Source organism: Ceratotherium simum, chromosome 1 (assembly GCF_057802395.1).
Source record: "Ceratotherium simum simum isolate JZ-2026a chromosome 1, ASM5780239v1, whole genome shotgun sequence".
Classification (NCBI taxonomy): Eukaryota; Metazoa; Chordata; class Mammalia; order Perissodactyla; family Rhinocerotidae; genus Ceratotherium; species Ceratotherium simum.
The window spans coordinates 27,813,362-27,829,038 of NC_141900.1; the positions used below are offsets into that span (position 1 = coordinate 27,813,362).

General features: G+C 35.1%; 1 protein-coding gene across 6 annotated transcripts in view; it reads right to left on the minus strand.

Moving 5' to 3' along the window:
- The window catches only part of CACNA2D1 (calcium voltage-gated channel auxiliary subunit alpha2delta 1), a 504,823-nt gene that overhangs the window by 392,375 nt on the left and 96,771 nt on the right, over positions 1-15,677 (minus strand). For all 6 annotated transcript variants that reach the window (XM_087445189.1, XM_014788140.2, XM_014788141.2 and 3 more), the window contains one exon: positions 6,556-6,672. In XM_087445189.1, the coding sequence (XP_087301315.1) occupies positions 6,556-6,672 (117 nt within the window). The remainder of the gene's footprint in view (positions 1-6,555; positions 6,673-15,677) is intronic.

Here is a 15,677-nt window from a genome sequence, read left to right on the forward strand (position 1 = left end):
CTTCATTCTTTGCATATAATATCAACTTCTACTTTATCAAGAGAAAAGTAGTCTTCCAGTGTGACTTTCAAATTTTCTCTATCTGAAAATGAAATTGTCTTTATTCATATTTAATACCCCTTCTGTCTCAAGTGAAAGATACCACCATCTTTTCAAAGATAAATTGTATCACTCTGATCTTCTCTGTGTCTGCTTTTTCTGGAATCATTCTTCAACATTCAGATTTTTTTTCTTATTTTCAAGTTTCAGATTCCTTCTCTTCTATCTATAAGCATGCTTACATATCTTCCACTCTCAAAAACAAACACAAAAGAAAAACAAAGTCTTTAGTAGTACTCCATGTTTCTCTTTCACTGTCCTACCAAACTTCGTGAAAACGCAAACAAATTTCTTGCCAGTTTCTCACTTCTCACTTCCCTCTTTAACACTGCAGTCTTTATTCTGTTCCAATACATTCTAATGAATCTGTTCTCACAAAAGTAAACCAATGACTCCTAAAACCCAAATACAATACATTTTTAATTTTTCCTTGAGTCTCTGAAGAATTTCACATTTCTTCCTGGATGTCCTTGTCACTTCTTTGGACCTAATTCTCTCATATTTCTTCCTATATTTCTGAGTTAAAATCTCTAGAGATGAAGTCTAGAAAAGTGCATTTTTAGCAAACTCTATAGGCATTGTTGACAAATGTGAAAGATAGAGAACTACTGGTCTAAGAGCTAAAGAAACTTAAGAAAACAATTTGGTTAAACAACAATGATCTAGTCATTACAGAAAAAAAAACCTACTGTAATAGTCATTTGAAAACATTTGTCATTTTCTCCCTTTCATTATCAAATCATAAGTTGAATATGAACACTGAATTAAGATTTGGGGCATATTACAGCATTTAAAGCTTTTAATAGATTAGAGCAGTTTTAATTAAAGTTAGCAGGACAACCAGAGGGAGACAGAATTCACCACAACTGGAAAGTGTCACTACAAAAATTTGTTTACTATAAACTTGATTCTATTTTCTTTGAGCAAAATGTTTAGAGAATTTCATTTACTCAGCAGATCCCCTTGGTTCTAGTGGCTGGTGAAGAATGAGACCACTGGTTTCATCCACCTCCATCTTTCAGGAGGCACCACTGGAGGTTGGATTGCTTTGTTGAAAAGCTTTCTCCCATGAACTGTTCATTAACATTCACAGATTTTTCAGCCTAGTTCAGGCTGAAATAAATGTTAATAATAATGTTAAATGATTGGTTTTATTTGCTTCTAAACACTGCTTAAGAATAATCCAACAATGTTAGCAGGATAATCATAATATGGAGCCAGTTTCTGAGACATAGATATAGCAAGTGTCAGTAAAACAGTCCTTTAGCAGATATATCTTCGAAATAGAATGGCTGAAATTACCAGTGTGAGCTTAGAGGGAAAAAAATAGATTTGGAAACAGAAGTCCTAAAACGGAATTCCACTACAACCTCATGTTATCTGTGCAGTCTTAGACAAGAACCTTGGGCCTCTCTGAGTTTTCTCATTTATAAAACAAGAGTGAATAGATGTTTAATGTGCCTGTTTCAAAGGATTTCTCTAAAAGCACAGTGCATATGAATCATCAGAATCATACCATGTTTTTATATAATCACAAAAACAAAACAAAACCAAATAAACAACTATTTGAGTGCAAAAGGCTGTTTTGCTATCAAAGAGATGGTTTTAGGGCAAAAGCAACCAATTTTTTTGTTTTAATCAATTTCTCTTTCAGCGCTTCCTAAGGCTAGTTGATAGAGTAGATGAAAGACCATACCACAAAAAGAATATGAATAAAAAGTCAAAATAAATACTGAAATTGAAAAAGAAAATACCGGTAGAAGTAGTTTACAGTTAAACATATAACGAAACCAGAGATAAGCATAAAGCAATAAAATACGTTATATTTTAGTTTTTAATCAAAAGGCTATAAAAGATAGAATTAAAAATTTAATGTTCGAATACCTAAAATCTGTGTACACGCATGCACAATAAAAATTATTGCAGATACTGAAAAGTAATCCTTCCACTAAAAAAATAAATCTCTAGTTCCTTTCCTTTTAAAAACAGATGAATTATCAAACACAAACTGTTAGATTACTTCTTGAGTAGATATGTAAAAAAAACCCAGTTCAATATTATAGATTTTTACATCTATAATATGTCTTCAAAGATATCTTAGATTGATAACCTTGGTACTGAAAAAATAATAAAAGTTTTAAATTTTTCAGATTCAAATAAAAATAAAATTTTTCAATATTACATATTTTATTTCACTGAATCATTTTTTGAAAATGGTTAATTGATATAGAATTCATTGAAAAACTCATAGCATTCCAGAATATTCTATTAACTGGAACATCCAATTCTTATTCAGTCTGAATAAACAGTAGTTTACAGCACACTAACTAGCCCTCTTTTCTTCTTGGTTATGACTGTACACTTCTTCAGGCCAAAGGATATATTTGTGTAACAGGTAAGAACGAAAACTTGAAGTCAGACACACCTACACACCTGAATTTGAATCCTCTTACATTCTTGCTACTCAAAGTATTAGTCTTTGTACCAGGAGTATCAGCATCACCTGGGAGCTTATTAGATATGTAGTATCTCTGGCTGGATCTAGTACATAAAAATCTGCATTTTAACAACAGCCACGAGTGAACTACACGCACATTAAAGTTTGAGAAGCACTGGCATACACTGCTTATTAAATTTGTTTCTTTGGGCCAGTTAAAGTCATCCTCAAAGACCCAGTTTCCTCATTGAAAAATGAGACTAATAATGGTGTCTAGTGCATAGTATTATTGTGAGAAATAATCAAATAATGCCACTTAGTAAACACTCAATACGGTTTAACTGATATTAAATTTTATGATCTACCTCAAATTTGTATATTCAAAATATCTTCCAGTATATTTATTTATGAAATTACATTGATACCCCACCCAGATAAATTGAAGCTCCTGTAATCCAGAAGTCTCCCCGAATATAAGCCTATAACCAAAACAGAAATAAATTAATAATGCCATCTTGCATTCTATTTTTGAAGAATGAAAAAAGTTAAATAAAAGATTTAGTTTGAAAACAAACATGAATCTTTCTCCCTGACATAAACTGTAATTCTACATTTAATTAGTCATGGTGTCTTCTGTATTCTGCCATCATGCACTACAGATAGTCACTGATCCCCCATAGGACTCAAAGAATGCACCAGGTGTCTTGAGCTTCAATTCCAAATCACAAAAAAGAAAGTCTCAACAGGCTACTATTTTAATCCAGTTAAAGTCAGATACGTCGTATTTCACTCTAGGTCCTTTTTTCAAGGGACTTTGATGTTCATATTACCTGCTTCTTACATCCGGAAGAAAACGTAAACTGATAAAAATCAATATAAATGGAATCATTTTCAGATATCATAAGTGAATATTAATCACTTATTTGAAAGCATCTCATTTTTATTAGATAAACTTTTATTGAAAACACATATTACATCTCTAAATAATGCTTAAAAATGGTATTCACGTACCCAAAAATGAAGATAATAATGTTTTGCATCTTCCAGTCATTAAGGCTTTTCTTACCATGGATTACTCATTTATGTATTTTTTTTTTTTATTAAATGTTTCAACTTCTGGCAAAATGGCATACCAAATACTTCAAAAGACACTCCTGTTACATGACAACAAGATCCTGGATATTTTAAGAAACATAAAGATTTATTCATAAGTGCCCCAAAAAACAAGGAAAATTCCTCAGTGACAAGATATACATAAAATATAGTAAGCTAAAAATCTTAATGGTGAGTGGTAAGTAAACAGGAAATTCAGAGTTGTCCTGGAACAAAAACCAGTAACAGTGCTGAGACCCATAGAATATAAAGGAGCTAAACTTCAGCTCTGGCATTATATCTAACAAAAGATATGTAAGAATTTTACAAAGAAATTTTAAAACTATATTGAATGGCATAAAAAAATTGCTAAATGGAAAGAATATCATGTTACAAATAGAAAGACAAAATATCATAATGGTATTAATTCTTCCCAATTCAGTCTAAGTCAATGTAATACCAATCAAAATCCCAGTAAAGATTTTCTTGGATAATAACATGCGGAATCTTAAATTTAGATAAAATGTGAAGATTCAAGAATATTCAAGATCCTTCTGAAGAATATGATGAGGGACTGGGCCTACCAATATCTAGCTTGATAATTGAAGCTCACTGGCGGAAGTCAAAGTATTTAAAATAAATGGTCCTGAGAAAATTGGTTAGAAAAAAATTTAATTTGGATTGCAGCCTAAAACTATATACTGATATTAGTTGCAGGTAGATTAAATAAATCTGAAAGACATAGAATCTTTTAGAATAAAATATATAAAAAATGTTTATATCCTCAGGGTGGGGAAGGATTTCTTAAACAAAACACACAATCCAAAGTACTAATAATTTTTTTAAAAGTTGACTTTGGGGCCGGCCCGCTGGCACAAGCAGTTAAGTGCGTGCGCTACACTGCGGCAGCCTGGGGTTTGCAGGTTCAGATCCCCAGTCCGCACTGACACACTGCTTGTCGAGCCGTGCTGTGGCGGCGTCCCATATAAAGTAGAGGAAGGTGGGCACAGATATTAGCTCAGAGCCAGTCTTCCTCAGCAAAAAGAGGAGGATTGGCATCGGATGCTGACTTTGACGGTATTAAAATTAAGAACTTATTTTATTAAAATACACCATAAAGACAACGAAAAGACAAGTCACAAACTGGAAAAAGATATTTGCATCATATATAACTTAAATGAATTATCATCATAAATACATAACCTACAAATCAATTAAAAAATAAAAATGTAAAATGTGTAGGGGCCGGCCCGGTGGCGCAAGCGGTTAAGTGCGCACTTTCTGCTGCAGCGGCCCAGGATTCGCCGGTTCGGATCCCGGGTGCGCACCGACGCACCGCTTGTTAAGCCATGCTGTGGTGGCGTCCCATATAAAATAGAGGAAGATGGGCATGGATGTTAGCTCAGGGCCAGTCTTCCTCAGCAAAAAAGAGGAGGATTGGCATTGGATGTTAGCTCAGGGCTGGTCCTCCTCACAAAAAATAAAAATAAAAAAAATAAATAAATAAAAAAATAAAAATGTGTAAAAGATATGAACAGATATTTCACTAAAGAGGAAACAAGAATGGTGAATGAATATAAAATAAGATGTCTACCTCATTAGGGATAAGCAGAGGTACCATTTTACACCCATCTGATTGCCTATAATTAAGAAATCTGACATTGCCATTTATTGGCCAGAATATGGACCAATAGGGACGCATATATCATTAGTGGAAGTCTAAATTGATAACTATTCTGGAAAACAATTGTCATACTTTTGTTAGGCTGACTTTGTGAAGTCAGTAATCCAACAGTCTAGTAATTCTACTATCATGTATTGATGCTACAGATATTCTTGCACATGTGTACCAGGAGAGTTGTTCAAGAAAATTTAGCAGCACTATTCTTAGTAGCACCCATCAGGAAACAATCCAAAGAATAATTTACCAACAGAGAATAAATCAATAAATTGAGATATATCTTCATAAAATAATATATAACTATAAATAAAAATGAATTAAAACTAAGTACAGGGGCCGCCCCGTGGCTTAGCAGTTAAGTGCGTGTGCTCCGCTACTGGCGGCCCGGGTTCAGATCTTGGGCGCGCACCGATGCACCGCTTCTCCGGCCATGCTGAGGCCGCGTCCCACATACAGCAACTAGAAGGATGTGCAACTATGACATACAACTATCTACTGGGGCTTTGGGGAAAAAAAGAGAAAAAAGGGAGGAGGATGGGCAATAGATGTTAGCTCAGAGCCGGTCTTCCTCAGCAAAAAAAGAGGAGGATTAGCACAATGTTAGCTCAGGACTGATCTTCCTCACAAAAAAAAAAAACTAAGTACATACATCCAGATAAATCATACACACATTACGTTGATGGAAGAAAGCAAGTCTTTCTATGACGACTACCTACAATATAATGTGATTTAATAAAGCTGAAAAACAAGCAAACTAACAAATATCTTGTTTGGCAAAATATTTATGTGAAGTATAACTATTTTTAAAAGACAAAGAATTAGTAATCACACATCTAGCGTATTGGCCACCTCTCGCAAGGAGGCAGAATGATGGAATAGGAGAGGACTACAAAGGCAGCTTTAGGGGTGCTGGCAATATTTGTGGGTTTTATACTGCATGGTAAATTTAAACATTATTGTAATGCATCATAACGTACATATGTATAAAAAGATGTATGTACCAAATACACTATTCCTACGTATCAAAATTGCCTAATACAAAAAATGAACAAGTAATTAGAAATAAGCTAAGTGATTTTTGGGGGTTCACAATGAAATCACGCTATTTCATCTTTTATGAACATATTTGATGAACACAGTTTCCAAGGTAAAGAAAACATATGAAAACCTCCAAATAAAGCATGAAAAATAAATAATAAATAAGTAATGGAAAATCATAAAATGAGCAGATCCAATTTAAACTCACCACCAGGGCTTTAGATCTGTTGCTTAGAAGTTTCTCAATATCCCTGGCTGCAATTTCCACCAGCTGGCGTGCATTATTTGGTTCCACAGTATACAAATCTTGGTATTTCTCGTAAATCTAAACGAAGGGAAAAGAAAATTAATAAGAACAATAATTACTTATTTGGCTCATAAGTTCACATTAGTATGTATTGAAACCCATAAACAATTGATTAGAAAGACCCACCCTTTCCTTTCTTCATCTTGATCTTTTTGGAGTTTAGATGTGTCAAAAACATATATATAAATATAAATTTGCTATAAGATCACCATCTTCGCCAAAACACTATGTCACGTTAACAGGCTGTAAGACATCTTGTACCACAATGGTTTGTGTATGCAATTTTGTGACTTGAAGTTGTACTCCCCAACCTCAAAACCTGGTATTAACTGCCATCAGCAGTTTAAAGAAAAAAGGAGTCCATTCTAGAAAACAGAAGGAGAACTGAAGAATGGGAGGTCGAACCTCCAGGAAGTGTGCAGCAAACAAAGGTAGGAGGAAGGGGAAAGCAACAATGTATTGAGGCAGACTTCCCACTATTTTCCCTCGCTGCAAACACTGAGGCTTAAGTGTATGCTGCTAAACCTTACAAAGAGAAAGAGACAGAGACACAGAGATAGACAGAGAGACAGAGAATGAAGCCTCTGCCAAGGTTCATCCAGGTGACACAGGGAGCTTCATTTCACAGACAGAGGAGATAAAGGTCGTTGAGGTCTACATGAAAGTTTGGTTAAAACTGTAATAGCGTAAATATTTTTATTATCAAATTAAATGTTGTTTTCTTTAAATCATTGAATCAAACTATACTGAAAGTAAGCTAGGCAGCAAAACAAAAACAACTACATTTCTGGCTCACATCAGTGTCTATGGAAGGATTTCCCTAGAGTGGCATAAGATGCACCTGGTTTACAGAGCCTGTACGTTCCTGGCAGGAGAGGAAGATGAAAGCGAAGGGGAAAAAACAGTGACTGTGTTTGTGGCTGGAGGGCTGAGCTGAGGAGGAAATCCCTTATGCATCCAGCAGATGGGTTGCACATGCATGACTAAACTATCTTTAAAAGCTGGGACCTGGCAGGATTTTACCATCTTATGGGAAGTGAATCCAGGCACAAGCAGGAACCGGTTCAACCCTGCTTTTTCCTGTCAGGACTGCAACATTCTGTGTTACTACCAACAGGTTCTACAGCCTAGTCCCAGCTGAGCATGTATGCCACTGGTGAACGCTGGTTTCAAATAGACACAGATAACATTTGTTTATAACAGAGTGTGTTAGTTTTACATGAAATTATAATTTTTTATTTAAGTGATTAAAAATTAATAGTTTTAGAAGATTTAAATCAAACTTTTACTCCTAAAATTGTTTGACATTCAAACTATGAGGTTTTTCCCAAACACATTTGATTTTTTTGTTTTTTTTAAGATTTTTATTTATTTATTTTTCCCCCCAAAGCCCCAGTAGATAGTTGTATGTCATAGTTGCACATCCTTCTAGTTGCTGTATGTGGGACACGGCCTCAGCATGGCCAGAGAAGCGGTGCGTTGGTGCGTGCCCGGGATCCGGGCCCGGGCCGCCAGCAGTGGAGCACACGCACTTAACCGCTAAGCCACGGAGCCGGCCCCTCCCAAACACATTTGAATTTTGACCTTGTAGGTTTTCATTCCAACTATTCAAGGCACAGTAATTTAGCCACGTAAAATCCCCATATTTAGTTTCATTCAAGATTCCTGCATATTACTGGATTGCTTATGCTTTCTGCTGAAAGGCAGATTACTGAGTCTTATTTTAAGGATCTAGGTTATCCATAAAGAACTCCATCCAACCCAAGGCTCTCTCTCTCATTTCAGCCTAAGATGACAACCGGGAACATGAACTCCTAAATAGATTAATTGATTTGGGGTACAAGTAGATAAACCTCAAAATCACTTTAATTGATCCAGGATATTTAGTTCTTTGCAATAAAACCAATATAGCTAATTGTGTGAAAGGTAGATGTGCTTTGTACCATCAATAATATCTTGTTCATTTCTGAATGAAGTCTAACTTCATTTCTGTGGTATTGGGACTACAATATAATTCAGAGTTGGTGGAGATTAGTTCAGGATGCACTGTACTTCTCATTAGGCATTATAGATAATGTTACTTAAGTCACTATCTACACATGCCAGACATATTATAGGTGCTTTAAAGAATGAATGGATTATAATCAGAAGAAACAATTTAGTTCGAGTATATATATATATATATATATATATACACACACACACACAGAATATTCTCTCAAATTCTGTTTCTAGGGTAATTTTTAAATGCTTAGAAAATAAAAAACAAGATCTAGCTCACAAATAGCCTTAAGTATCCTTTCTGTTCCTCTTCCTAGTTTTCTTTTTCTTTTTAAAAAAATAATCATCTGCTTTACCATTTTATCCAATGTCTTTCCTGAAAGAAAAACAGCACGGTGGAAATAATATGAGTTTTTGGTACCAGACAGAGCTCCATTCAAATCACATGTCAACTCCTCACATGCTGTGTGCCACTAGCTTCCATTTCTTCCACTAGAAAGAATGCAGTATGTAAAGAGAATTCAAGACAGATGTTTTTCCTCCTGACTGATAGACTAATATGCTTTAATTTTTCTATAGTTTAAGTACTCTCACTGCCATCTCTGACACAAGTTTTGACAAAAAGAATACTCATCACTTGTACGTTCTTTCTTTCTTACAATCTTAATTAACTGGCTTTAATGTTCTTTCACTATTACATTCACAGACCAACTTTTGCTGTGATGACAACAGAGAATATGATTTCTCTACCTTTTTCACTGGAAACTTCTTTCTAAGTCTCTTTGCTCTATTAAGTCCCTAGTTCCAAGATAATCTTCAGAATAATACATTTAAAAATAACTCAAATGTAATATCTAAAAAGTGACACCACTCATTGATATAATTGCTTAATATACATACCTAAAGAAATATTTCAGAAATCAGACTAGTCAGTATTATGCCATGGAATAATACAGATACCCCAGAGATGCTTACTGAAAGCTAGATATGCTTCCACATTTTAGGTGACCTAGAGGATTATATTAGCAATCACTTTTAGGCAGTTAATCTATACCACTCTCAGGTGTATCACTTATAGCATTTACTCACTTTAAGAAACCTAAAAGACAGATTTAATTAATCATTGTTATTAGTGAGAACACTGGGATTCAGGCTTTGGAATATCAGAGTGGAGAGAGTTTGAGTCCATTTCCCATCACAAAGGAGCAAACCACCGCCCAGGGCAGCAGAAGGTGAAATGGTAATGTGGCATGTTGAGGCAAAGTGAGTCTGCAATGCCTCTCTATGCCCGGGTTCTCCCTTGGCTTCAGCAGGATGTGGGGAAAAGCTCCTTGGGATGAACAAGAAAAGTAGTTGAGAATTAAGGAACAGTATGTCTGCTAGGAGACTGCCTCAGTGCACGATCAAGGGGATCCCAGTGCAGAGATTGAGGGATGGACAGTGGAAAGCAGAGGTCCAGCTGAAGGATGATAGTGAAAATCACCCAGAGCCAAGGGGCCCTAGGCAGGCTGAGGAGACTGGCCGAGTTCTTAGTAGCAATCACATTCAATATCTACGCCAAAAGAACAGAAGAGAACAAATACTGCAGACATCTTGTCACATAAGTTTCCCCTTGCACCCAGATGCCACGGAGCAAAGTCAAGAACGTTAGAGAAGACCGTAAGGAAGTTGGAACTTGGAATTTATTAAATCCATAATTGACCACAAGAGGTTTTGAGCTAAAAGAGACTAAACTTGAAATTGTAAGAGTAATTTTTTTCCCCTCCGGGAAGAGAGAATGGCAGCTCATGAGTAAATTAAGTTCCCTAAAGAGAAACACAGTCAAATTTCTACATAAAAGACTAGCAGGAGGAAAACAGTATTCAGACACTACTGAATGACACAAGTGATGGTTGTGGTACCCAGAATATTGGCCTCCCAAGCTATCCATGTCCTAATCCCCAGAATCTGTGAATACATATGTTGTTACACAGCAAAAGGGAGTTAAGTTTGTAGATGGAATTGAGTTTTGTTTCAGCTGAATTTAAAATAAGGAGATTATCCCGGATTGTCCGAGTGAGTCCAACGTAATCAAAAAGGTCCTTCAAAATGCAAGAGTAAGATGTGACTACGCAAGAAAAAAACAGAGAGATGGCAGTGTCAGAAGAAAGTATCCCAATGTTGCTGGCTTTGAAGATGGAGGAAAGAGGCCATGAGCTAAGGAAAGGACTTCTGATCTACAGAATTGTAAGATAACAAATCTGTGTGGTTTAAGCCAATAAATGTGTGGCAATTTGTCACACTAACAATAGAAAACTAACACAACGAGTTAGTTGTGAAGAGCTCCCAGCTGAGAGGCAACAATAATAATCAGCCTCTGGGGCTGCCTTGGCTCTGGACCATTCTTCCACTGACCAAACTTCTAAATACCTCAAGTTCTTGTTGAAACCCAGGGTCTTCCTGAGTTTCCCTAAATGTGTTACCTTTATTTTTTTTAATAAGTAATTCTACAATAAACTCCTCCAGTGATTCACTCTTCCGAAACAAATGCTAGGAAAGACTCCATCTTTTGAAATTTGTGATTAATATTATTTATTAATTACTACTTTGCACTTTCATTTCATTAGTCATTAGATTTATTTCACTCATACAAAAAATGAGCTCTACCGTGAGAAATGTACAATTTCCATTAGACTTTACAAAATAATGAAATTATCTCAGAACTCCTATAATAACCTTCACAATTACAACACACACCCCCCTTATCTATGGGGGATACATTCCAAGACCCCCAAGAGATGCCTGAAACCACGGATAGTACCCAACTCTATATATACTATGTTTTTTCCTATACATACTTACCTACGATAAAGTTTAATTTATAAATTAGGCACAGTAAGAGAGTAACAACAATAACTAATTATAAAATAGAATACTTATAACAGTGTACTATAATAAAAGCTACTGTAGATCTTAGCAACCTCAACATATAATTTTTTTCTTTCCTTATTAAGTCAAGAGCTTTCACCTTTTCACTTAAAGGAAGCACTTTACAGCTTCTCTTTGGCGTACTGGTATTGCCGGCATCACTACTCTTGTGCTTTGGGGCCATTATTAAGTAAAATAAGGGCTACTTGAACACAAGCACTGTGACACTGAGACAGTCGATCTGAAAACATAGATGGCTACTAAGTGACTAACATGCAGGTAGCGTATACAGTGTGGATACACTGGACAACCAGATGATTCACGTCCCAGGCAGGATAACGCAAGATTTCATTATGCTACTCAGAAGGGCATGCAATTTAAAACTTATGAATTGTTTATTTTGGGGATTTTCCATTTAATATTTTCATACCTCGACTGGCTACAAGTAACTAAAGCCGTGGAAAGCAAAACCACAGATAAAGGGGGACTATTGCATGTGGGATTCTCGGAAGAAATTCTAGACAGAAAAGCTAAAAATTTTAAAATAGATATGCACGCATTGTGTAAAAATATAGATGAATTTGATGAATAAATATGATTCCACTTCATAATAATGAGAGGTGGGATTAAAAGAAAATGTTACGTTATAACTCCCACCATCATTCTAATTTCACTATCTTTATTGGTTTACAGGAGTAAATCCATAGATATTCAATACTAATGCAGCAGGAAAAGAGTATCATTATCACCTCAACTGTCTTAGATAGTCACAAAATCAATTTCACTTACTTTTAGTTGAATTTTGCAATGTGGGATGGTTTGTTTATTTTTTTCCTTTATTAAATGTTCCTTGGGCTTTTGAACTACTTGTTCTGCCAGAACAGAGAATGTCTTGTTTCTAAAAGATGTATTAACACAAAAGAATGATACAATGTCCTTTCTTGGTCACTTTCAAGGATTAAAGTTCCCTTAAGAAAGTTTACAATGATTCCAAAGTATAATAAAGCCTTCCTTTTTATTTATCAGAAATCTCATCATCATCTAAGCCAGCCAACAGAGAGAAAAGTTGAGATATGTGAAAAGTCTTTCATCTAAGGTAAAGAGTAACTAGTGAAACTAGATCTGAATTGATGTTACAATACATTTTACCAACAACAAAGAAAATAAGAACAAAACCTATCTTCCTCCTTTGAAAATTAACTGAGTTAAAGAAATTAATTTTGCCATAAACGAATATGCAATATTTCCTAATTAACCCCTAATCTCTTCAAACTCTCTCCTTTGATTAAAAAAGCAAATAACACAATCTCTTAAACGAAAGTAAAGCTTTTAAAGGATGTTGGCTCTTTAGTACTCTCTACTTATTGCCAGTTGAGTCAGTTAACACAGTTGGGTAAAAAACTAAGGCCAACACCAACTGTTGAAATATAGTTTCCAATGTAGTTTATGTAAATTTATGAAGATATAAGCACTCACCTCATAAGACGAATGGCATTGTATTAATATCATTAAAAGAATTACATTTGATTCTCTGCATCTTCATTTTAAGTAAATTGTAGGCCTTTTTTTTTCTTTCCCTTATAACCTAGCTTTTTGAGATGGGATATAACTTTGAAATTGTTATGGCTTCCGATTTCTATTTTGCTACCTTTAAGCATATACAAACATCACCTAACATATGTAATTTACTAAGTATCATGTTTATGTATTTCCTATTTCCCTTATCCACAATGTAACCATCAAGAGGGCAGAGATTTTTGCCTGCTTTGTTCACTGGTGCAGCCCAGCACACAGTCCAGTGCCTGGCACATATCAGACACTCAATAAATATTGATGACAGGAATTAGTGAATGGACACCGTTACTGGTTACTGCCTCAGGCTTTGCTAGGAATGTGAATGCTGACCTAATACAAGCTCTTTCTTGTATTTTAAAATCAATATTTATTTTGAAACTAAAAAATAACAAGGCTATGTAAGGTGCTATGCAGTTACATATAGAATATAAATATAACACCTAAACAATAATTAGATTCTAATAATAAATACACAAAATAAGGTAATGATCAATATGAAGAAGAATATTCACATTCCAATGAAGAGGTACAGAAAATTAGGCTGTCAGAATTGAGAGGAAAGTAAAATAACATGAGTATGACAGTCAAAAAGATGGGATTATAGCCACACTTTGGAGGAAACGTATTAATAAGAAAATCAGAATGTGTGTGATACAAGGAATTATTAGAAATTAAAGATTGAAAGGTAAATTGGGACACTATTATGGAGAGCTATAAAATTCAGGGTATTGGTTTGCATCTTATTATGTAGTCAACTCCAAGCTATTCTAGAGTGATACCTAGCTCAGAACTTCTAGTGCCTGTTACAGCAATTAGTACATAGGAAGAATTCAAAATATAACATAGGCCTGTTGACTATAAACATCATTCAAACATATATACACACACACACACACACACACACACATGCAATTATATACATATACTTACCTACACATGTATAGACATACACACACATATACCATTGTTTTCATATACTGCATACTTTTCCAATAATGACTACATCAAACCGGCATTCTAACATCAAACACAAGAGTTTAATAATACTTCCCCTAGTCCTTCTACTCATTCTATTTGATATGATATAGCTTCTTAACTGAGACAGTATCACATTTCAAACAGGATATTATCTTTAGGAGGTATATTTAGGAAGAATAAAGTCAGAATTGGTGAAACTTCCACAGCATATACTGCCACTTGCCCTAGTTGCTATTAACATGAATTTGGTGGTGATGTTTTTGAGCAATATATTAAAGATATAAGAAGGAACAGAAAAATGACAACCATAAACATGCCTGTTCACTTTCTCCATACTAGACATAGAAACAGGTGATTATATTTAAACAGAAATGCAACTGAAATATGAGGAGTCGTTCCTGGAATAGAGAAACTAAACTGTAACAAAGTCTAAGGTGAGCGTGAAAAAAAGATTCACGGAAAGAATCCTTCATGGTTTCAGATTGGAGACATTTCACACATAAGGTAAATTATAAGTTTATCTTTAAGAATACTTAGAATTAAAACAAGAAAAATATTAAGATACGTATAATAAGAAGCCACTTACTTGTTTTTTTGTTTTTTAAGTTATTAACGTAGCCTCTTTCCCTTTGCATATCTGGAGCTCTTTATGAATTGTATATGTATTTTTAAATTTTTTTTTATTTTTATTTTTTCCCCCAAAGCACCAGTAGATAGTTGTATATCATAGCTGCACTTCCTTCTAGTTGCTGTATGTGGGACGCAGCCTCAGCATGGCCGGAGAAGCAGTGCGTCGGTGCGCACCCGGGATCCGAACCTGGGCCGCCAGCAGCAGAGCGCGCACACTTAACCGCTAAGCCACGGGGCCGGCCCTGTATATGTATTTTGACCAGAAAATTCATATGCAATTAACAGTGGAGGAGTCATACTAGATTCTATTAAAATTAAATTAAAAGACAATTAACCATAGGCTGAGTGAGTGCTTGTTTAATGTTCCTAACCCCAAACGACCTAAATTCATTTCACTGCAACAAAAAAATTTTAAAAAGCACAGCGTAATTTGCCCTTAACCATCAAACCTTATTAACACATGGCTTATCTAAAGCAAAATTGCTACCTATCAATGCTGATAAACAATTTTACAAATTTATATTCATTTAAAGAGCTTCATACATTTATTCTTGCCTCAAATTCTTCAGCCCTTCTAGAGCAGTTTTCAACCTCAGCGCTATTGACATTTTTACCACATAATTCTTTGTTGTGGGGCAATGTCCTGTGCATTGTGAGATGTTTAGCAGCATCCTTGGCCTCTACACACTAGATGCCAGAAGCACTTGCCCCTCACTCCCAGTTGTGATAATCACAAATGTTTCCAAATATTGACAAATGTCTCCTGGGGAACAAAATTGCCCCTGACTCAGAACCACTGCTCTAGATATAAAGACATTAAAGATGTCTTGGGGGGGAAAAAAATAAGAATAAGAAGCTATATGTTGCATATTGAGAGCGTGCAGTAGCAAATAATGGTCTTTTATGTCATTCATCTTCATTCTAGAAAAGAA